Source organism: Crocodylus siamensis, chromosome 3, assembly GCF_052110815.1.
Source record: "Crocodylus siamensis isolate JL-2025a chromosome 3, ASM5211081v1, whole genome shotgun sequence".
In the NCBI taxonomy this organism is placed as follows: Eukaryota; Metazoa; Chordata; order Crocodylia; family Crocodylidae; genus Crocodylus; species Crocodylus siamensis.
The window spans coordinates 72,045,314-72,069,041 of NC_143397.1; the positions used below are offsets into that span (position 1 = coordinate 72,045,314).

Sequence of the window (23,728 nt, forward strand, 5' to 3'; positions counted from 1 at the left end):
ACCCTGAGAGCCACACCTCTCACAGATTTTGGTTTTGTCATAGTTGGGTTGGAGTCTTGTTGTAACAGTGATGGTCCAAGAAATGTTTGAGGCAAAGCTTGTTTGTTCTATCAATGCTTCTATTGATGCATTTCAAAACTACTTTTGCCTTTTGTGCAGCTGCATTACACTGCAAACTCATACCGAGTCTGTGATCTACCAAGATTCCCAAGTTCCTTTCCATATTGCTACCAACCAGCCAGGTGTCACTCATTTTATAATTGTTTTTTTTTTATTATTCCTCCTGAGGTGTGACACCTTGCATTTGTCTGCACTGACCTTTATCCTATTAGCTCTAGCCCAACTTTACAATTTGTCGAGACCTTTCTGCATTGCACTCCCATTTTCCAGTGTGTTCACAATCTTTCCCAATTTTTTGTTGTCTGCAAACTTGCTCAAGAAGTTTTCTATGCCACCAAGCAAGTCATTAATAAACACACTGAACAGCACTGAACCCAGTCAGATCCTTGTGGAACTCCACTTGAAACCTCCTGCTACTCTGATATGGATTCATTAACAATTACCTTTTGCTTATGGCTATTGAGCCAATTATCTATCCACCTTGTAGTAGTTTTACATACCCCACATTTCTCCAATTTGTTTGAGAAGGATGTATGAGACCTTGTCAAAAGCCTTGCTGAAGTCCAGATACACCATATCCACAGCATTCCCTTCATCCACCCAAGATGTTACTTTGTCAAAGGAGATCAATTTTGTCTGACACAATTTTGCTTGCGATCAGCCCTTCCTCCTCCAGATGCTTGCAAATGGTCTTTCTTAAGATATGTCCCAGTAATTTCCCAAGTATTGAGGTGAGGCTAACCAGTCTGTAGTTTCCCAGGTCCTCCTGCTTGCCTTTCTTAAAGAGGGGCACTACGCTGGCACTTTTCCAGTCCTTTGGTACCTGACCTATCTCCCACAACTTCATGAAGATGATTGCCAAGTGCTCCAAGATCTCCTCTGCCAGTTCCTTTAGTACCCTGGGATGAAATATATTCGGCCCTGCAGATTTGAATGACAAACATTCCTTGACAGAAGCCACCCAATGGTCTCAAGTGAAAGCATGAAACAGTGGTGCAATGGAGAGAATGGCCTGAAAAGAATGGTGTTAGTGTGAGAGCAGAAGACTAGGAAGAGAACAGCTGAGCTAACTTTGCAGTGCATGTGGCTTTGCAGGCTGAATAGGGAACAGAGGAAATGTTCAAATTTGAGGGAGGTAAGGATTTTGTCTTGTTATACTGCTATTGCCCAACAAAAGCTTTTTGTTGAAGAGAAGCTGTATGCTTTACTGAATGGAGCTTTTGGGTACATCCCTTTCTTCTTTAAAAAGGTAAAACCTCTATCCCAGAACTGGAAGGCAGGGAGGATCAGGGACTAAATGGTCAGGTTTCACAGGCAGAAGGACCCAGGGGCTCAACTTAGTTTAGAATCCATACCTGGACTGGGTTCAATGGTTACTTGGTGAGTCCAAACCAAGCACTTCCTTGGGGGAATTGGTTATATGCTGTGGCTACCCAGCAACCACAGGATGCAAGTAAACTACATCCACTTCCACAAGCCACATGCTCTGTATTTCCTAGAGCACGTTCCAGTTGAAGATGGCCAACAGACAGTCAAAAGGAAAGCAAGCTCAGTGATGTGGATGCTGCCTTGGAAGCAAAGGGGCATCTTTGAGCTCTAGCCTGGACTCTTGTTCCCACCACGTCAAAAAAAATCCCAATAAATACAAAATACAAGGTGCAGTAAGCCAGTTTCAAGAAGGAGGCTGTAGAGAGGCCTGAGAAATGCTAAGCATATGGTCTGGTGGTTAAGAACACTTTGCTAGGACACAGGTTCAAACACCCTTTGGATAAGAGGGATTAGAACTTGGGTCTCCTGGGTCTCTCTTCCAACTTCTGCAACAAATGAAGTAGGGCCCTGTATATTTCAATATCCTTTATTATGCAGCCTTGATTCATCCCTGCAGAATGTTTAACCCATGCCCTACACAAAGCAGAGGTATTGTGAAATATGGTACATGATATGTATGTCATGGGATTGTATCACAATATGTATAAGGAGGCTAAATTAAGTTAGAAAAGCAATGAACTCTGGCACTAGGTAAGGTTTGACTGCTTAACTTTTCAGTCTTAATGTCTGTTAATGTAGCGGGGGAGCAATCATCCTCCCGGCACACCTCAGGAACCCTCAATGTAGTCAGCTCCATGTTCCCATATTCTTCTTGAGCCTAGTTCTACCCACTGTGTGGTTCTATACCACGTCACATCCTCTACCTTACTTCCTTCATCCCGCCCATCAGCTTAGCTAACCAGTCCCGATTTCCTCCATTGTCTTAAATCCCTCCTTCCCTTTCCTGGTTTCTGTTGCCCCTCCAACTTCTTTTCCTAACCTACTTGTGCTTTCTTTGCCCTTTCTCTGCAGGTGTAATCCTTCTGCATTGGAATCAGGAGCCACATTCTTCCTCCGTGCTGCCAGAGTACACAAGTGGGGTCCCTGAGTGCACAAGAGAAATAGGCTTTCTGCCATCAGTTCAGGCATCCAGCCTCAGCCAAACAGCACTCCTGAGCTGCTATTCCAGGGAAATCCCTGCTTGGTTCCCAGGCTGAAGCATATGCAATGCCATCAGAATGTTTGAGGAATTTAAGTGTGAAAATCTAAGAAGCTGCTACTGTGAACTAAGATTTTTTTAAGGATTTATAATTTGGCAGATTTTCAAAGGGGACGAAAAGGCATGTTCTTGACCCAGAAACTACTCTCTAAGGAAGTTCAAATGCCTGCATTAAAGCACAGGGGACTACCAAAAAAAAGGTCATAAGAATTTTTTTAAATGGGAAAACCAACATTTTTCACTAGCCTTAATCTTGGAAACTGAAAAAAAAACAGTTTTGGATGAAGTAAATCAATAAAAAAAGGAGGGGGAAGGAGGAGTGGGGAGGCCACCTACGGGCAGGTAACCAGCAAAGAAATTTGGTTTAAATGTTCAAAATTTGGAAAAGTTATAACCAAATGAAACAGGTTGCTTAATAGGAAGTGTCAAGCAACCATAACAGGTAGTGCTCTCCACCCCTTACTACACATACACAATTTGAATGCAACTCAGTATATATGTACTGATAAAATTTCAAACAACCCTTATTTTGTATTTAAAGAGACAAAATCAACTTGTAGTGTAATATTTTCCCCCCAGAAAGTCCATTAAAAGTATCCTATGGTCCATAGACAACACATGGGGAGGGCACAGTGGTGGGGAACATGCCCTTCCCCTGCCCAATTTCTGCATCAAAGGCAGGTTGTGGGGTGTAGGGCTGCAACCTGGCAGGAGCCAGAGCCTGGCAGCAGTGGAGGAGGTAATGACAGCACAGATTTGTGTGTCTCCCACTGTCAACACTTATGCATCATCTATGCTATGGTCCTCAGCCTATGTCTAATTCCCTTTGCCACCTTTGGTAGTTTTTTCCAATGTGATTGTTTGGTTTTTAAAAATATTTCTCCTTCAGTCTGCAGTGTTAAGAAGCCAAACAAACACACAGGAACCTGATCCTGCAAAGTTTCCTCTTTTTCATTTGTTCATTCTTTTTGCGCATTTGATAGATTTTTGGCTCCAATTCAGAAAAACACTTAAGCATAGGCTTAAATCCCATTGAATTCAGTGAAAGCAGTGATATTCCTGACTTTAAGCACAGGCACAAATTTTTGCAGGATTGGGTCCTTAGTGATCATAAATGCTGATACTGACAATTCACAAAAGCCCCCATTCAGGAAAGAATAAGTGCAACTCCACATTCGCTGCTTTGCTGAATCAGGGCCAAAGAGTATCATGTGTACAAAGCAAACAAAATGGAAAAATAAATTATTTTTCCCTTCTTCATTAAAATAATCTTGGGTATTAATTGCAACAATAGTGGGCAAGATAGTCTTAGCTAGAAATGTGATTTTAAGTAGAAAAAATTGCTACAGGATTTTTTTCCCCTATGAATATGTTCCTTTAAGTGTGGTAAATGTACGTTATAAATGTCATAGAACCAAGAATTGAAACAGTTCACTGTACATTCCTGGAAATAAACTTCAAAGCACATCTGGTTTACATTTAACTAGTTATGTCACTGGAAACACAATCTAAACCACAGAGCTTGTTGTAAAAATTTCAACTTTCACAGACTCTCAAGGCTTAAAAAAGTAAAATAAAATAAGATTAAAAATCTGAAAATGAGTTTTCTTGCATCTTCATTTTGAGTAAACAACAACGCAAGAGTCAATGGTGAATGTTGACATTTACTTTAAATTAAAAATACATTGTTGAATAGCAATCATCTAATGTCAATGCATGGCAGACAGTTACTGGCTAAAGCAAATTTACAGCTAGAGTGCTAGAGCTCCAAAATGAATTGCTAAGTATTTCTTTGAAAACAGAATTGGAAAGCAAAAAAAAAAAGAGAGACAAGAAGTTTATTCTTCAAATAGGCAAGCTATTCAATGTTAGAAAATGTGTAGGATTTTATAGTTTTATAGACAGCTTTATGCCAAAACATTTCTGGATCATTTCTGCCTGATCAGCTAAATGTAAACCTTAGTCTAACTCTTGGATTCTAGATGGATACAACAGATACTTCAGATATTATGTGTGTATGTTACATATACAAAACAATATAAACAATAGCTGACAGGATTCTGCTCCCAACACTGTAAAGAGAATCCACAGTTGAAATGTCTTTTAAAATAATTATGCTCAGAATGACTTATACAATCTTAAGTTTTGGGTAACAATGTGCTAAACTAATTTCATTAAGGTAGAAAATGGGTAGGATTTTCTTTATAAAAATTAACCGAGGAACTGCTTTACTATTTATGACTGATCCGTTTCTAAAAATATATATTCTATTTTATTCTTTACAAATAGCACTGCTATTATAGTAGCAGTAAATAGTGTACCATAGGTTATGCAAATACTCTTTGTTTACGGTTAAGGGCAGTGAACCTCAGTGAGATGCACAAAGGCAGCACAGTCACAGCTACTCTCCATAAGGGGTATGGGGAGGGTACAATGTTCTTCCTTCAGCCACTGTAGTGCTATGAACACAGAAGATGGGATCACAACTTTCTCTTGTTCTAGCTGCTTCTGGGATACCATATATTATTAGCCTCATTCAGTGTTTCACTTAAGGAAGTAGAAAAATGACAATTATTGTCAGCCTAATGATATACAGTGGTCTTGGGGACATATAAAAGTTTTCTTAGGAATGTGCAAAGTCACAGTAAGGTTAAAAATGAATTTAATTTATTCATTAGAATCCCCAAAACAAATTTTAAAAACCCCTAACCCTAATCTGTTATACCATCAAAGAATTCTATGTAATCATTTAAATAATTTTTCTTTCACTGGCAGTGTGTAGATTTAGTTTACGTAACACCTAACTATGTGGGCTTCCATTTTATCCATTTTTTTCTCCTGACCCTTGTCAACTTTAATTATCAACTATCTCTGTAGATCCTAGGCACCTACTGTATTGAGAAGTCACCCCAAGAAAACCAAGAAAAAATGGTCAGAGGCATTTCTGTATTAGTCTAAAAAAAATCATATTTGCTTTTAAACTTTTAAGGCATGAATTCTTGAAAATGTAAACCAAAGTTCATTTTGACAACAAAGAGCATAAGCTAAGGTTTTGTTTTGAACTCTGTTAATGATACATTATATTATTCAATTATGTTCTCAGAGTCAATATCAATATAGGAAGGAGATGTCCTTTATAATTATACTACTCTAATTTCATATGATTCTATGATTCAGTGATTTAAGCTCAGTTGTTTGTGTTCTGGCATCTTGTTCAACAGTGTTAACATATTTATGGTCAAAGTTATGCTCTGAAGTTAAGCATCGAAATGAACAGTGCAAACGTAACATCTCTGTGGGTAATATTATTTCAGATTGTTGGTTTGCAACATACTATGACATTAAAATACAAGCCAAGGAAACCATTTTCCCAGCTAAAAACTAATATATATAAGTGGATATATGGATAGCTAAAATTCATGAATAAAGGTTAGGAGTACACGATGGATAGACAATGAGGCAGCAATAGAAATCCCAAAGTATAATGTATAAGAAAGATTCTATTCTTTAAAAAGTCTGTTGGATCTGTAATGTAAAAACAAAAGCCGACAGGATCTCAGCTTTTAAAGGTTGCATCTGAAAGACTGCCATATATTAACTTCACTTAACACAATTCCCGTTGACTGGAACCGAAGGAAAAGGGTTTAGGTTGATCCTGACAGAATTTGAACTACTGATTCATAAGAGCTGAAGTATTAAAAAGCTAAAGCTTACAACTTCTAAGTGTTTGCTCTGACAAGGGCAATTTATTGTGCAAACTTGCTTAGCATGATAATACTGAGTAGTATAAAATGATAATACTGGGCCAAAACAAAACAATTATTAAAACTGTACTGTTCCTGAATATTATAAATAATTTCCTTGGAAACAGAACAAAACTGAAAACTCCATGCACTTCAACATCATTTGTGTCCCAGTCCCCCTCCCCCCCACATAAAAGTGACTTTAGAAGCAACAATGTCTCATTAATTTGTGTTTGTTTTTCATTGATATGCCATCTGTATCATTCAGGTCCACAGTACAACAACTTTACAAATATTCATGTTTTGCTGCAAGAAAAGAAATATCTTAATATTAATGTGCAGTACAGTCCAGGACATTTTCCTGTTGACATCAAAACTACCAAGAATCAGTCACGATAAGTAGTTTTAAACTTTCTAACAAGCTCTCACAATCCTATTCGTGGTCAGAGGAGATGAGGGATATCAAACTTTTTTGACAAAAAATAGACTAGTAGACCTGGTCCATAAACTTAGGATCTGCATAGGAACAGGTCCCAAGTTCTTTTATTTTCACTTCAGACTGTTTCCTTAACAAAACTTACCATCACATAGAAAATGAACTGGCTTTATTGGTTGAAATCCAATGTCATAGTCCATTATACTAATGTACCATAATACATACGATATATCATATAACTTATGCTACAATTTAGTCCTTTCCTCCCAGGTAACTTTTGGCACTGTTTCTGGGTCTTTTCTGACTATCTAACAAACTCCAACTGTGATAAGCCCAACACAATTTGAATGCTTGTATTGGAAGTTTTCTTACCTTCACACGTATCAGTCTCAGTGCTGAATACATAACCCTTTGGACAAGTGCAGCTGTAGCTTCCAGGTGTGTTTCGACACAGACCATTGTCACACAACAGTCTGTTCACTGAACATTCATCAATGTCTGAAAAATGTCAGAGAGACATATTAATGAAAACAAAGGTCATAGAACAATTTTCCACAATATTTTACCCACATAGTCCTTCACCTGTACCTTCACAAGAAGCAATCAGGTCTGCCTGATACTTAGCTTTCTGCATCTGAACATGGAAAAGTGCCAATTCTTGGCTTCAAGAGGTTAATCTCTTACCCTAAATCCTATTTTATATTTAAGATTTATCACATTAGTTTTTCAATAAAATATTATATTCTAAAAACTGTCATCATTAGGACATAATAGCTTTGAGATCTCTCTGAAAAACATCATGACTATTTCAATGATATCTGCCTGACTGGCCAGAAGCAGTGATATTAACTATGTGTGCAACACTTACCTTACCATCTGCATTCATATTTGCTATCAGCAAAGGTACGGGAGGGAACAGCTACATCAGGGGTGGGCAACCTGAGGTAGGTATGCCACAAGTGGCATGAGTAGCCTGCATGTGTAGTATGTGGCAGGTTGGGGATGGGAAAGACAGCACAGCAGCAGACAGGACAGGAAGTAGAAAGCAAAGCAGCATGAGGCAGAGAGCACATGGAAATAAACAGAAGATCAGGTAGGGAACTACTGAACTTTAATTAATTTAGGCACAAGGAAAACCTTCTGGAAATATACATTAACAAAAAGTAATGCTCTATTGCCAAATTGCTTTTAATTAACAACAAAAAGTCTTCTCCCTCCCCCTTCCTCCCCCCAGGCCCTCTGGCTTCCAACTTTCCTCCCAAAAACTTCATCCTCACAAGATTCTTGCAAGGAATGAAAGGACTGTCGTCTCAATTTTAAAGATGAGGCTAAAAATAAAAGAGAAATCAAGCTTTTAATCTAGATTTCAGAAATATTAATGAGCAGATCACTGGAAATGTCAAGTGGTTTTGGAGCAGGTGCTAAATAAGCTACCAAGGCTCATGGGGGAAACTTTATATCAGAAGTATACTAAAAATTCAGCTTTCCTGCACTGTAGTCCAATGCCTGAACAGGACCATCCATCCACTCATACAGTGTATGTGCACATACACGCATATAACCCCTCCCCGTCTCACCACTAACACACAGAGCACTTACATAAAATGTGACTGGATAAATATAGCATATCACTATACAATCCATTTGGAAAAGGAAAATTATGTGTAGAATATGAAAAAATGCCATTTGACATTGTTTTGTATTAATGTAAGTCCTGCCAAGGAATCAGAGATGCAAAGAAAATCTCCAGAAATCTCCAAAAATGGTGAGGTTTTTTTAAACACAAAGACCAATAACAGGTCAGTGAAACTTGAGGTGTCGAGAGTGATTTTTAACAATACTAAACAGGTCAGGTGGTAGCATGGTACTTAATCATTTTCTGAAGCATTCTGACATAACCTCATTGGTTATTTACACACACAGAGTTTTCTGTTCTTTTTGCTATTTTTGTATTAAAACCAATACTCTACAAACTATATTATTTATACAGTTCTGATTTTTTATATAAAAATAAAACAAATGACTGAATTCTGTATACTGACATGGATGATAAAAATAACTAAGAAAGAGAACTGTATAATAATAGGCCTTCTGTATATAGTATACTTATAAAAATATTTTTTAATAGTACAGAGTCTGGTAACAGCACAAATCATGCAAAAAGCTTGACAGAAACCATTTAATAATGCCTCTTAAATGAAATATTTGTGAAATGAAAGATTTGGATATGCCAACAAGCTGAGAGATGCTGTGAACAAAAGATAATTGGACTTGAGCTTTCTGTCCAACTCCCCTTACATCTACATGTGCTATTAATACAATTTAGGCTTACTGTGCAGTAAAATACGGTGCAGTAAACTTGCCCCAGATACACATCTACATGTGCACCCTGTGGGCACGTCTACACGTACATTAATATGTCCTAAGTACGGTGCATTAAGTTTAGGGGAAGAGAATGGGGCAGGAGAAAAGCCCGCAGAAACCTGACCAAGAAGTACTTACCTCTGTTACTGAGAGAAGTCAAGCTGGAGCTGTGAGCATGCTGCCGCATTTTCATAGTATGTGCTTCCTCTGTATTGGCAGAGGAAGCACAAGGACTGGTATTTCTGGCCCTGGAGAGAGGCAGCCAGGAGACGACTGCAGTTTGTGGAGCAGAGGGACACGAGGTCTTCTCCACTTACAGCATCCCGCAGACAACCACAGAGGAAGCAAGCCAGCACACTGGCCAAGGTGGTCAGAGGACCACCGAAAGAACCCAGGATGCACCACACTGAGGAGCTGCTCCAAGACAATTAGTCAAAGACTAAAGTGGCAGATACAGGAATTGGAACTGAGGGAGAATGGGGGCGCATGTGGGTCTGTGAGTTTAAAGGGGCAGTGATCCTTTGATTTTCTCTCTCTTCCTTCGTTTCTTTTTGTTTTGGGGGGAGCTGTGTTCCCTTCTCAAAGTGCTGGGAAGGAGGCAGGAAGGAAAGACCCTTTCCCTCTGAAAGCACTGATCCAGACCCTGAGGAGCTAAGGCAGGGTAGGAATCCCAGTAAAACTGATTTCAAGGTGACTGACCCCAAAACTGAGGAGGTATTAATTTCGTTTGATTGCCCCATGAGCACTTGAAGTATTGAGGTAATTTCACTGACCCAGGAACTAGGAAGGAATTGATTTCATACTTTTTTCAGGTTAACTGATGGACTTTTTGTTGGCTGACTTAATTTGATTGACCCAGGAACCTGAGATGAACTGATTCTGGTGGATTCTCCAATAACCTTTAATAGACCGATTGGCATTAATTAGCCTGGGAAATGAGGATGAATTGATGTGAGGTAGATGTCTCTCAGACTCTGAACAGGCTTATTAATTTATGGGCCTTGGAGCCTGTAATGAATTTATTTAAGGATAGACTCAGAAATCCTGAATGAAGGAGTTTAACACATAATCCTTATTTAGTGAACAGCAAGTAACAGCCAGCAGCATCTTCAGCTGTGTGGTGGCTCAGGACTGCAGCCCGACCTGCCACCCAACCCCAGAACCTTGGTGCCCATTCTGACCTGGTCCAGAAGGGACCTGGGTCAGAAGGAAGTGCTCAACACTTACTGGAACAGGAACCTGTATTGGAACTGCATGTGGTGCAGCCGCGTCACTTTATGAGTTCTCTATGGGCTTGTATGGGCAGTGCACAGCTGATGACATCAGCCAAACACGCCACTGCAGGAGATTTAAATGGCACCAAGAGTGCCAGAGTGGAAGTCACGATGGAAGCTGGCTCCAGGCAGCTAACGTCTGGGAGCAGAAGCCAGGAGTGTCAGGGAGGGTGGACCCCTATGGGGGTCTATTTTGATTAAATAAGAAAGAAAACGGATCAGAAGAGCCAGGAGGCTCTATAGAATAGGGAAAGTTAGAGGACGCCAGAGTCAGAGAGCATCATGACAAGAGAACTTTGTTTGAGTTTCACTATTTTAATTTATTATACGATTGAAAAAGAAGAGAAACAACAGCTAAAGGGACACAGTGATCGTAACAGGTCTGCTGGGAGAATAAGTACCATTGTGATTAGTGGGATTAATCCTGAGAACACCACAGGGACTAGGACGAAGTATCTGGCAGTCTGTGTCAGTGGTTGGAGATCACGAAACACCATCAGCAGTGGTTGGCAAGTGACTGGGGTGTAGCAGAGGCAGAACCCCATGTCAGCTTTGGCAGTACCCTGAGTAAAACCCGCAGAGGCACCTATACGATTTCACACTGAACCTCTCCTTTATATCTTACAACAAGACGTGGCAGGAGAGACAGGGATAGTGCCTCACCTGAGAGGTTTTCTTTCTTTAAATCCTGGTGAGGTTTGAAGTGTGACAAGCTGACACAAGATCTAGGTCAAGATATGCATCATCCTGGACATGGTTAGGTTGGGTGTAAGGGGAGGAGCCTCATGAAGAAAGCCCATCCCAGAGACCTATCCCAGCCTGTATCCAACTCCCAAGGTTTCAAATAAACAAACCCATACAACAGGGCATGGAGAGATAAAGAAGGACATCAGAACTTTATAGTCACAGGACCATCTGGTTTTCTCCATGGCTCACTCCAGTAAAACATTAGGCAAATGGGACATGAGCCTTATAGCACACACACCTGATAAGCAGGTACTTACTTAACATATCATAATCAGTGCTACTACACAGTAGCGCCAGCACACATCTTTTAAGTGACACTAATGTGCAGTAGACTAAGTCTACTGTGCATTAGCACATTAGCACAGTTTTGCCGTGATGCACTAATGTGCAGTAGAATTAGTCTACTGTGCTTTTAGCATCTCGCATAGATGTGCCCTACTGAGGGCAGATTTGCTCCTTAGCGGAGCAGGCAGATCCAGGCTTGCTCCTGCCTGCCTTGCTACGTCTCCCTGCAGGAGCCAAGGGGAGCTGAAGGCTCTGACCACAGCTGCCTGGGTGCCAGGGGGCAGGCTCAGCTTAGCAGAGAGCTCCATTGGGGAGGGGAGGGGGGAGAAGGTGCAGCCTGGCAGGGGGCTCAGGAGCTGGCAGCGGGCTTAGGTTGCTAGAGGGTTCCAGGCAAGTAAGCTCTGCCTGGCAGGGGGTTCTGAGGGGGCAGCCTCAAGCTGGCAGGGAGCTCTGGGCAGGCAGGCTCAGGCTGAAAGGGAGTTCCAGGGGGCAGGGACAGCCTGTCAGGTGACTCTGGGGGCAGGCTGGCAAGGGCCACTGTCCTGGCACTGTATCAAGAGGCTGTGTGCCGTCCAGCCTCAGATCAAGGGTCATGTGCACACAGATGCCCGAGGACTATGGTAAACTGCCCAGGTGGGTGCTGCCACAGGCTGCCGCTGGCTGAGCCCTCCCTGCTTCCTCCATGGGGGCATGAAGGATGCTTGCTGCCTGCAGCAGGCAGCCTACCTTCCCCATCCCCTATGCAGGCTAAGACAGGGCTAGCTCCTGCTGGCAGCTGCCATAGCAGCTCTGGACCAGCTCCCCCCTTTCTCCTCCCTACAGGCCAGGCAATTTTCTCCTATGGTACCAAGCCTGCAGTGTCCAATGTCAGGGGGTGATGGGCTCCTGCCTGTCTGGGAAGGGAGCTGGTGACACCCCCCCTCTCTCTCTCCCCAGCAGCCCTCTCTGGAGACACATCCAGAGCCAGGGCTCATGACACACATGGCCTGCACCCCAAGCATGCCCCCGCCGAGAGTCTGCCAGGCATGCCACAATAAGCTGTGTGAGTGCACCAAAGGGTTCCCAACCCACTAGGCCCTTCTGTTGCTAATTGCCATGGTGCCCTGGGCATGCCTGAGAACCTGGAGCAGGGCCCTCAGTTTTGATGGCATCCCAGGAAAGCCTGTGCTTCCCTGAAATGTGCACCACCCTTGGAGGGTATCTCTGCCTATTTTACAAGTACCTGAGGAGAATATCACCACTGCCATTGATTATAGGCCCCTGGCTGCCTAGCTGGGAGGCCATTGGCCGCTCAAAGTTCTGAACTGCCTCCTGCCTCCCTGTATGTTGGAGTGGGAAAGTCAGGAGGGCAGGAGGGAGCTCAGCCAGGCTGTGTTAGGAGGAGAAGGAGCAGGGAGGAAAGGGGAAAGGGGGACACGATCCCCCACTGCACGGCCCCTGGCTCCAGGCTTGCAGCCTGGGGGCAGGCAGGTGAGCTGTCATGGGTACAAGTGGCTGCAGCACCCCTTTACCCTCCCCCCCGCCCTCCTCCCTATGTGGGGCTTACCAGACAGGTGTGGCAGGTTGTCCTGTTGGTCTGACTCTGTCCCAGGTGGCAGCGAGGTGGTCTGGCTGCCAGCAGTGTCCTGGGGCGTGGCAGCACGGTGCCTGGCCTCCTGGGCAGTGGCCCCCTACAGGGAGGAGCTGCAGCTGTTTGTCACAGGGGCAATCCCCAGCCTGGCCTTCCCACTTGGGGTGCGTGACCAGAGATGGTGCGGCAGGTGTCAGCCCAGGCTGCCTGCACTGCCTGCTGAGGGTGAGGGCTGGGTCCCGCCACTGGTTCCCTGAGGGACCCTTCCTCAGAACTTTGTCAGCACTGGCCCACAGAGCTGGTTTTGGCAGCCCATTTCTGCTGGAGTCCACATGGCAGCCCTCAAAGCTAGGATGCGGTCCAGCTGCCCCATGAAGGCCATGGTCCCGCAGGCAGCCCTGGACAGCTGGTTCTGGTCCGTTACATGGACCACTAGGCCTGCAGGGCCTTGATCTTGATGCAGCACAACCGCCCAGACTGCTCACAGCTGTGCCCCTACATGCAGACCGCCATGGCCTCATAGATGTGGGTGTTTGTTCAGGTGTCCCAGCCAAGCTCCACTGCATGTCTGCCTCACCCCAGACCACTATGAGGTTGCCAGTCTCTTTCTCTGTCCAGCTGGGGACCCAGGCTGACGGCTCTGGCATCAGGAATGCTTGCCATCCCAGGTGCTTTCTGGGGACTCAGGCAGAGATTCTGGGTTTTGTTGGGGCTTGCCACATGCCTGCAGCAGAAGGGTATGGTGCCTAGGGGCCAGGCAGCTGGAGGTACAAGCCCCAGAGGTCAGGCCAGGGCTCTGGAAGCCATCCTGGGCCAACTACAGAGAAGTGTCCCAGCCACATGGCTCTGCCCCAGGCAGGAGGCTGTACCCCTGCCTGGTGTGGCTGACCAGGAGTGAATTTGGTCAGCATCTACATGTGCTCTACTGCATAGCAGCTACTGTACAGTTAATCTAGTACTTTGTATCTACAAGTACTAGCTAACCGCACAGTAGACTAATTTACTGCACAGTAAATGTCACACACATGTAGACAGTGATACTTTATTGTACAGTAGATTAGTCTACTACACAGTACAGTGTCTTCATGCAGACATGCCCTGTGACTAGTATCATTAGGTCATGTCACTCACAGCCACTTCCATCTTCATTAATAAGCTGCAGCCTCTGGAGACCAGATGGCTTAGATGCAGTGTTTCCACTTGTTACAAACTGGGCGCATCTACACAAGACACTGACTGTGCAGTAGCATTCTGTGACAAAGCTGTGATGCAATGATACTGTACAGTAGTAGTAGGCTGCTGCGCAACAGCTTCTCAAAAAAGGTGTTAGCTGGCAATACTGTGCAGTAATTCAGGTTACTGCACATTTATTTAGTACTTGTATAAACAAGTACTAAATGAATATGCAGTAACCACTGTGCAGTAATATCTCATGTAGACGCAGTCACTGTGAACTATTTAAGCCAAAATGAAGCACTGCATACTGCAACAGAGGGTCTCAGTGGGCCATAAGTCTACATTAATTATGAGAGTGACTGTCATCTGCTCCATTTTATTATGTGAAAATGTTGGCCTTTGGCAAATTACCTTCTGGCGAATTACTATACAGTCCTCAGACGAAAATGGTTTGGGGACCCTTGACACAGAGTGTGCAGCAGTATGAATACACAGATTCAGATATATGGAAACATTTATTCGAATTCCTGTGAAACTGCAGTGATCTCTCTTCCCATTACTTCCCAGATAGCTAGACCAATGGGAATTTTAAAAAGAAGTAGAAAAACCTTCAAAAAACAAACAGACAGACAAAAACTATACTAGCAACTGTAGAAGTAGTGGCCATGCAACGGCTAAAGAGGAAGTTTTTCTCAAAAAGAAGTTGTGCTTTTTCTTTGGAGCCAAAAGTCATAGCCATTCTTCTCACACTCTAGTCCTGCTTCTACGGAAATGAGTGAGAATTCAATACATGAAGCAACTTACCAACACAGTTCCTTCCAGAAGGATCAGGTTCATAACCACTGTTACAATTACAACGGTAGCTACCACGTAGGTTTTCACAAATTCCATTGGAGCAAATATCAGGGTCCAATGCACATTCATTAATATCTATATTAATACAAAACAGAATATTGTAGCTATTCCATGTATTCAGAGCTATGACAAGTCTAAGGAGTGGGTGGACACATAAAAATACCATTAACTCAAAACACAAAGTCTGTCAGTAGGTTTAGGGCCTATGTAAGAAGTTATGATTCTTGAGTGAAATACTTTGAAAATACGGGTACGTGACTGACATATATACTAATATGTTGATCCTAAAGCATTTAAGAGGCTTACAACAGATTTAATCCAAGGCTTTAGAATTATAGCAATCAATTGAAATCCAAGTGTCTCAAACACATAAGACATGATAAAAAGGATTGTGTTATAATCCTATTGGAAAATTCCACTCCTCTGGCTGTATCTCATGTAAAGATGTCAGAATTTTCCAACATCTTCATGAGAGACTGGAATATCTGGGAAAATGTCATGCTATACCTTCTATATCCTACCTCCCTTTAGTACACATTCTTTCTAAAGCAGAAGGAAGGCTCAGCCCTCTTAAGGATTTTTTTTTTGTGGTAAAGTAGAGAGAGAAGGCTCAGCTACTTCTCAACTCTGCTAATATCCTCAGGGAGCAAGCTTCCTGGGCTAAACTCGTTGCTCAAGAACTGAATGATGGGGATGGGGTTTGGTGACTGTCACTGCAGTGAGGTTAAGATACTGTGATTAAGATAAAGAGTTAAGCATGATTTTGCATAGAGATTATATAGGTGATTGGTGTGTTTGTGTAAGGAGTGAACAAGGAGAATAACATAGTACTGGGCCATTTTATGTTCCAGCTAAGGATCAATTTTCTTCTGCTTTAAGGAATGGTTAAGTAAATGAGCAGAATTTCTCAGTGTAAGCAGTAGCAGGAGTCCCTGGCAGCAGGATCCTGCTGTGAGAGATCCATAGCAAATGCTACCATTTCCTCAAGGCACCCCAAGAGGATTTTAATTTATATTTGATCCCTGCATAACATTACAATTTTGGTCAAATACCTGGTGAAGACTGGAGAATACAATTTGCCTTACTTCCCTAATAAGTGGTTAAGCTTCTATATATCGAGCAGAGACCATAACCTCCAAACAGAGCTTCATGCAAATTCCCATTGGCTGGAACTGTCAGCATTGTAGACCACCATTATTTCTCTTGTGAGAGTAACAGCCTCTCCAAAAGAACGCAGCAGATCTTGTATATCCAATGAACTGACAGCTCAGAGTTTACAAACTTGGCTTGTACATTATCTATAGATTTTGCAAGGCACTAAAATGAGCCCATAAAAAGATAAAGAGTAGGATTAGGCACTTACAGTGCTGTACAGCAATGACCTTTTCCTTTATAGTTTAATGGTGCTTTTAAATGCTTACTATGTTATGGCTGAAAGTACATTCCTAAGTTCTCATCCTGTTCCCACTGAAATAGATGGGAGTTTTCCATTGATTTGAACTGGAACAATTGCACTGACCACACAGGAAGAAAGACAAAATGAAAGGGATGTGGTTTAATTGGGCCACAACTTTATTAACTCATCTGGGAACACTCTGGCAGAAAATCATAACAGTGTGTGTCGTCATTCCTTCTTCAGTTGCTTCCACTTACTTAAGGGCTGCCATCAGCCCTCCCAGCTCTCCAAACCTCGTCCAGCCTCTCAAATGAAGGCAATGTAGGCCAAACAAAGGAGTTTTTCCTTCACTGTACCAAATATTTAGGGCTTCTAATTTCTGTTGCTCAGCTTCTATATGGGAATCCCTTCCCTCAACTTCACTTCCAGCTTTGATTTATCAGAGAAGATAGCCTGCCCACCCCAACTTGTGGAATGAGTACTGGCACTGGACTCGTCACTGCAGGTGACACAAATTAATGCTGTCTCAAAAAGAAGGAGAAAGATCTGTTTTGGAGGGATCTGATTGTATTCATCCTTCCCACTGTAGGATGAATGAACCTTTGAAGGCCAGACAAAACCCTCTTACCTTCAAAGTTTCATGGAGAACATTCTGGATCTTCTTTAGAACCCCTTTTATTTAAGTCATATATTTAAAAAAGAAAATCTGAAATCTCACCTCGCCCATCCACAGTAATGCCTACTCCACTGCTACACAGACCATGGAATTCAGCTGTTTGAAGGAAACAAGAGATGTTCCAAAATAAAGAACGTTAGGGCTCTTATTATTCTATCTTCTTTGTCCTAAAACAAACCAACTTAAATCTTCAAAAAGAATGTTCCCATGATCTTATCTAATAAAATTAAATATCTATACATGAATGAAATAACAAGTAACATGAAATAAATAATTTGTGAATAATAATCCCTGTGTACAGTTTTGCCATGTTATCACATATTTTTATGAGACACTATTTTCAGAGACAACCTGTACAATTTCTAGTCCTCTTCACATTATAATTATGAAATAATTTATTAATCTACTTTGAATAACACTTTTCTGTCTGTGCAAACCATGTGATCAGAGGAAACATGCAACTTTACCCGAGTTCTTGGTAGGACATGGGTGACAAGGTTCTCCAAAGCCATAGTCTGGATTGGCACAGCAACATTCAGATTTTGTCACAGCCCCAGGGAAAGGACGGACACAAACCCCCTTTTTAATTCCTCCATAGCATGTGCTACGCATATGAGTGTCTAAAAAGGTCAAACAGAGAAGCAACCGTGACTGCATGTGACACAAATCAGTACCCTCTCAAAAAGAAGTAAAAGCTATAATCTTACCTAGTGAAAGGGATACCACTGTGTCCTGGAAGAGGATGACTCCTCAGAAGTTATTGAGAGCCCAGGGCATGTAGAGCAAACTTTGGGTCTAAAAACCTGTCTGTATTATATTTTCAAGTGTCCATTCTCCTTTATAGTACACGTTCATTCTATCCAAACCTGTTACTTAGGGGCTAACTGCATGCTTATTTATGTTTAATAATACAGTAATTTACTCTGTGTATAGTCCCACAAGAGTCAGTGACAGTGCTCATGGAGGAAAAATATATATATATTCAATGTACAGGTAATGGGTGGCAGAATGTGGTCATCTGACTGTAAGTTCTTTAATTTTATTTTCCTGGGACGTGCCTAACCCACCTGTAAGCATGATTAAAAACAGACAGTCCTATGTAATGTGTTAGCTTTCAGATTAAGAATATTTTCCTGGGGCCCAGATTGTCTGAATATTATCCAACTCATTCACCAGAAAAAGCTGGATAGAAGTCTTATTCAGATGGTTATGTCTAAAAGAAATTTTTGCTGTGCCATATTTGAAATGACCTACATTACTGCATGTCTGGAATAATTACAACATCTTTTCTGTAAAACAATTTCCCAAATGAATCATGATTTTGCCTCATAATTTCATGTCATCTCAAGGGAATTTCCAGCTGAAATTGTAATGATTTATGGTAGTTCTTAAAGCGGTATGACATGCTCATACATAAAATAGCAGAGGCATAGAAGGGCACACGGCAGTGTCGGCTGCCACTGTGCTGATCTGGGTGCCACAAACAGCCACCGCTTTAGTGGCAGCCATTTCTGCATCCTTCCATCAAAGGCAGCACTAAGGGCTGCTGCCCTGATCAACCCTCCCCTCAACCCGCCATCAGTACACTACTGTAAAATACTACGTAGAATTATCCCTACAACCTGTAAAGCCCTAAGCTGTTGGAATTGTGGAAACAGAAGATAAAGAGAGCACAGAAAACCAAGCACCAAACTGCTTCCTACTGCTGTCTCCTAGACAGAGGGTACAATCAGCTCCACTCAGCCACCAAATGCTACTGGATGATTCAGTGGTTCTGCTGCTGTGTAATAATACTGTGAAATAACTAAGGGTGAAGTTACATGTTATACTTGGACCATTCTAAATCTATGGGATATTAAACAGTTATAAGCAGTTGCACATAAATGGTTAATAACGTTCCTTGCCTGTACAGCTCTTACTGGTGAGTAGAAACGTGTCTACAAGCTCTGGCACCTGGACTCTATCCTTGCTTTGGGTAGGGGACTGGGACCAGTGCATCCTAGATACGGTGACCATCTGTCCTATGTTTCCCAGGACAGTTACAGATTTTACAGGCCCGTCCAAGGGCACAGATTAAAATGAGCAACCCAGATCTGGGGAGCAGTCTAGTGGAAAAAGAAAAAAACACAGTGCCCCAGGAAGGCAGCTGGGCAGGTTTCCTGTCACAATAGATTACAGAAGGTTGAGCCTTTGTTATGTTCCTTAGTTGATTACTCTTTTAAGACTCAAGAGATTCCTAAGAAAAAGGTTAGTTTAACATAAACTGAACTGCACAAATCATTTTTACTGTCTGGAACTATCCAGAACTGCACATGCCTTTTTACAGCTTTTTCTCCTCTAATTTTTATGACAACATGATTTTCAGACTTTTCTGAAGTAAAAATAATGAATTTAAGTTCACCTCTCACAGAAGTTGTCCATAAACCCAGTATTTTTCATTATGTGAAGCTAAAATTTATATATGTTAAAGTTGAGTTAGTAAGAGTTCAGTTATTGCCTAAGCTTTTTAACATCTAACTTTGAGTTTACTGGGGAGCACAACTGCACGCTACATAATACAGTGAGTTCAAATTTGAGTCCACATAAAATAATTATTCTTTAGGTTGCATTTGTTGTATATCTCCTGATGGGAGTTTCTTCTATTTCACCTGGCCTTCATAGCACAAAAGGAATGTGCAATGAGAGCCGGGACAAGAGTAAGAGACAAAAGAATATCAAAAAGAAAACATCCTCTTGACTAAAGTGATTTTCTTGTCTAGTGATTTGAGATGGGTAATTAGCAGTGGAAAGGGGGGCAAAATGTGTAAGTGAAGCCATCCACCCTGAATAGATGCATACAAGTAAAGAAATAGAAGATCATATGACCAAAGGACCCCAACACAGCTCCCATATCAGCAGTGTGGGAGAAAAAATCCACTAAGAAACATTTTAATTCTACAGCTAATACTGACATTAACTATTAAATTCTCATTGCTTCCCATTAAGGAAGTTTCACTTACCTACACAAACACGACCATCAACACCAACAGCCAGGCCAGGTGGACATTCACATCGAAATGATCCTTCAGTATTAATACAATGACCATTCATGCAAATCCCTGATGTCTGGCATTCATCAATATCTGCTCAGAGGAAGACATAACTCAGTAACTCATTACCATTTTCAAGTAGTTTAATGTAATTAATCTAGAGTAAGTAGATTTCAATTTAATTTACACATTGCTCCTTGGCAGTATGATAGCACAGGGATTATTAGTATTGCCTTGTTTTGTTTCCACGTTGGGACTAAACTATAGTTTTCCACACTGGGTGCATCTACATGTGCTATTAGGGCGAAGAAATAAACTTAAGCTGCTCCACCCCAGCTCAGTGTGCTGCAGTGGGGCTGGCTGGGGCATTAGGGCGGTACAGTGCGGGGCTAGCTGGCAGGCAACACCTGCACTGTAGCACCCTTGTGCAACAGTCAGCCCTGGTCATGGTCTACACATGCATTTTGGCACACTAAATGACTCTGCCATAGGATATTACTTGTCTCAGACAGTACTATCCTACAGTGCAGTTAATTAATTTACTGCACCCTAATACAGGCACACATGTAGGCGGTGACGTTTTACTGTTAAGCTAATTAGTCAACTCCACAGTAAAGCACATGTGTAGATGCACTCACTGTGGCCAACAATGGGCTTAATGTGAAAGGCCTCAGCCAAAAGGCACATGTCTAAAATCGAATTTTCAGGAATATAAACTGAGTCTAAAGGCAACTCAAGACTATATATTTAGCACATTAATTGCAGATGTCCCCCTTTTTTTCTGTGAGCTATTTCACAGTAATACAGCAGTCTAAAAAATGAAGTTAGGTGCTGGACAGATGTGCAAATTGGTGCAGCAGCATAGTAGAAGGCACCCAGAGCATGACAACTTCTAGTTGCCACTGCTATTATAATTGTGATCACTAACACGTGGCTGCCAGCAGCAGCCACCTTTTCTCACTCTGCCCCAAGAAGCTGGTGCCTGTGGCAATTACGCCATTCAACCCACTCTAGTTACACCACTGCACTTCAGCACCACGCAGCTCCCCGCAGAGTGCTTCAATATGGCTATGAAAGCATGAAGTGGCCTTCTGGCTGGAGAGGAGGACTCCCTGCATGCCTCAGCTTCCACAAGTTCCCAAGGGCAGCCAAGTGCTTAGGAGAACTGTCTGCACCACACACCCACTTCCGCACATACCGTGGGAATCCCAAAAACTGGTGAGACTTTTGATCTGTTACTCTCTCAAATCTGACGGTTTATTCATGATACTTAAGAAGCAGTGAAAGGGAGTCTGCTCCCCGAATGAACTAGCACTTTGTAATTTATCTTACATGACACATGAGTTAAATCAAAGCTAGGTAACCTCTGCTCATTAATCTCATATATTAGTTCAAGCAGCGGAGCTCTAGTATTTTTCTTTTCCCTTCTTTTCCTCATGCTCAGCAAGTTCACTAGTAATTTGTATTTCAGAAACGTGAGAAAGAGTTGGAATTTCTCTTCCTCCTCATTCCAGAATTTGATTTAAATTCCAAGATTTCTCTTGCATTTTTTTCTTTAATTTGCAGACACTGTATGTCTGTACAACTGGGGAGAAAAGCAGATTTACTTTATTCATTTTCATCTATGTGAACAGCTCCAAAATAACCTTTGAATATAAACAACAAACTGTATGCTTATTAAAAGGAAGGAGATTCACAGAAGAGGTCCAATATTAATATAGAAAAAATGTTTTTAAATAAACTTGACCTATGAAATCATTTTGTACTAGAAAACACGCCCAATCCAGCACCCAGTAAAGTCCACAAAAACCTCTTGTTGGTTTCAGTAGGAAACAAATTGGTCTTCATTATTAAAATGTTTAAGGTTATCTTTTAAATAATTTCACCAAAGAAGCTTGTACTTAGCCCAATGTAGTAGCGTTGATGTTTTAAGAAACATTACGTAATTAAGAAAAAAAAACACAAATGAAAAATTTACATTTGAATGTTACTTAAATTATCAATATTTGAAGCACTGCACCCCCATAACTATTTCTTGCAGTGTGCACAGATTGCATTACAGCTACAATGTTTTTCCATAGCTTTCAAAATCTACCTTGTCATCTAGCTACTGTAACTGTAAGTGGTTCAATAACTTCCTTCTAGAATTCCAATGAGTATTTTTAGGCAGCTTCATCACCTATTGTACCAAATTAGTAAGGTACTGAAGATTATTAATTCCAAGTGATAAAAAGATTTGTCATTCTTATATGGTTCACTAGATAGGAAAAGACGGTTTCAATAAAATTGTCTTAATGTATTCTCACAGTCATACATACCAGTACAATAACGCCCATTTGGAGCTAAAACAAACCCTGGTTTGCAGATGCATTTGAAGCTACCGTCCTCATTTATACACATCCCATTTAAACACATGTTTGTAGTAGTGCATTCATCATGGTCTGCAGAAACAGAACAGAGAAAATTACTTATGTTCCTATATCCTTGAGGAATTAACTTCTGGATATCACTAGGTAAGTGTTGCTTAGTGCAAATAAAGTAAACTCTCAATGACTACATGGCAGAGTTGTTTTTCCTCCCCAGTTTCAACCCTACAAGTAAAATTTGCAAAAATTGTCCGAAAAGTCTGCAGACTACACATAGAAGCAGCATCACCTTCAGCAGAGTGAAAAATGTCATTTGCCTAATGGGTTTTCAACCTTTTTTAACAAGTGTATCCCCTCTCTCTCAAAGTTTCAGCTCATGTACCCCTTTATATTTTTTTCTTGTTTTTAAGGAGTGGGAGGGCAGATCAAGGCCCCTGCAGTGAGGGAAGGAGCAGAGGTGGGGCTGGGGCTGAACAACTGAGGCAGAGCACAGGATGGAGCCGCAAGTGGCTCAGTCGGGGGTGGCGCAAGGGGGGGGCAGCTCCCACTGCTGCACACACCCCGGGAAGGCATGGGGGAGCATATGCCCCCAGATCTGCACACAGGGTAGGGTGGTGCAGGGCAGGCTGACCCAGGGGTTGGGGAGGGAGTAGGGCTGCGGCAGGGGCAGGGGCTGGCCAGCCAGGGCAGTGCGATGGACTGAGCTGCATGGGGGCAGCTCCCGCTGTTACATGCACCCCCAGGAGTGCATGGGGGGGTGGGTGCCCCAGATCTGCACATGGGGTGAGGGCAGGCTGCTACTGTGAGCTGAGGCCTGTGCTGGGTTCTTCCCAGCTGGCGGCTGGTCCAGGCTGTGCTTGGGGCGGGTAGCAGTGGTGGTGCTGGGAGTGTTGGGGGAACTATAGCAAATGCTGGAGTGGCTGGAGCCCTTCCTGTAGCCCCCTCCCAGTGCCACCGCTACCCACCCCAAGTACAGACCTCCTGGCCCTGCCCCTGCCAGGAAGAGTCCAGTGTAGCCCCGGCCCCAGCCCACAGCATCAGCCCACTCCACCCTGCACATATCTGGGGGCATACACCTCCCATGCCTTCCAAGGTGTGTGCAGCAGCAGGAGTCACCCCTCACGTGGCTCAGTCCAGTGCCCTGACCCGACTGGGCAGCCCCTA

At 42.5% G+C, this 23,728-nt stretch overlaps 1 protein-coding gene across 2 annotated transcripts in view; it reads right to left on the reverse strand.

The window, feature by feature from the left end:
• FBN2 (fibrillin 2) overlaps positions 1–23,728 on the reverse strand; it is a 302,703-nt gene that overhangs the window by 135,092 nt on the left and 143,883 nt on the right. For both annotated transcript variants that reach the window (XM_090038496.1, XM_090038495.1), the window contains exons 14-19: positions 22,517–22,639; positions 20,169–20,291; positions 17,637–17,789; positions 17,212–17,265; positions 15,047–15,172; positions 7,199–7,324 (exon numbers count right to left, since the gene is read on the reverse strand). In XM_090038496.1, coding sequence (XP_089894622.1) covers positions 7,199–7,324; positions 15,047–15,172; positions 17,212–17,265; positions 17,637–17,789; positions 20,169–20,291; positions 22,517–22,639 — 705 coding nt within the window. The remainder of the gene's footprint in view (positions 1–7,198; positions 7,325–15,046; positions 15,173–17,211; positions 17,266–17,636; positions 17,790–20,168; positions 20,292–22,516; positions 22,640–23,728) is intronic.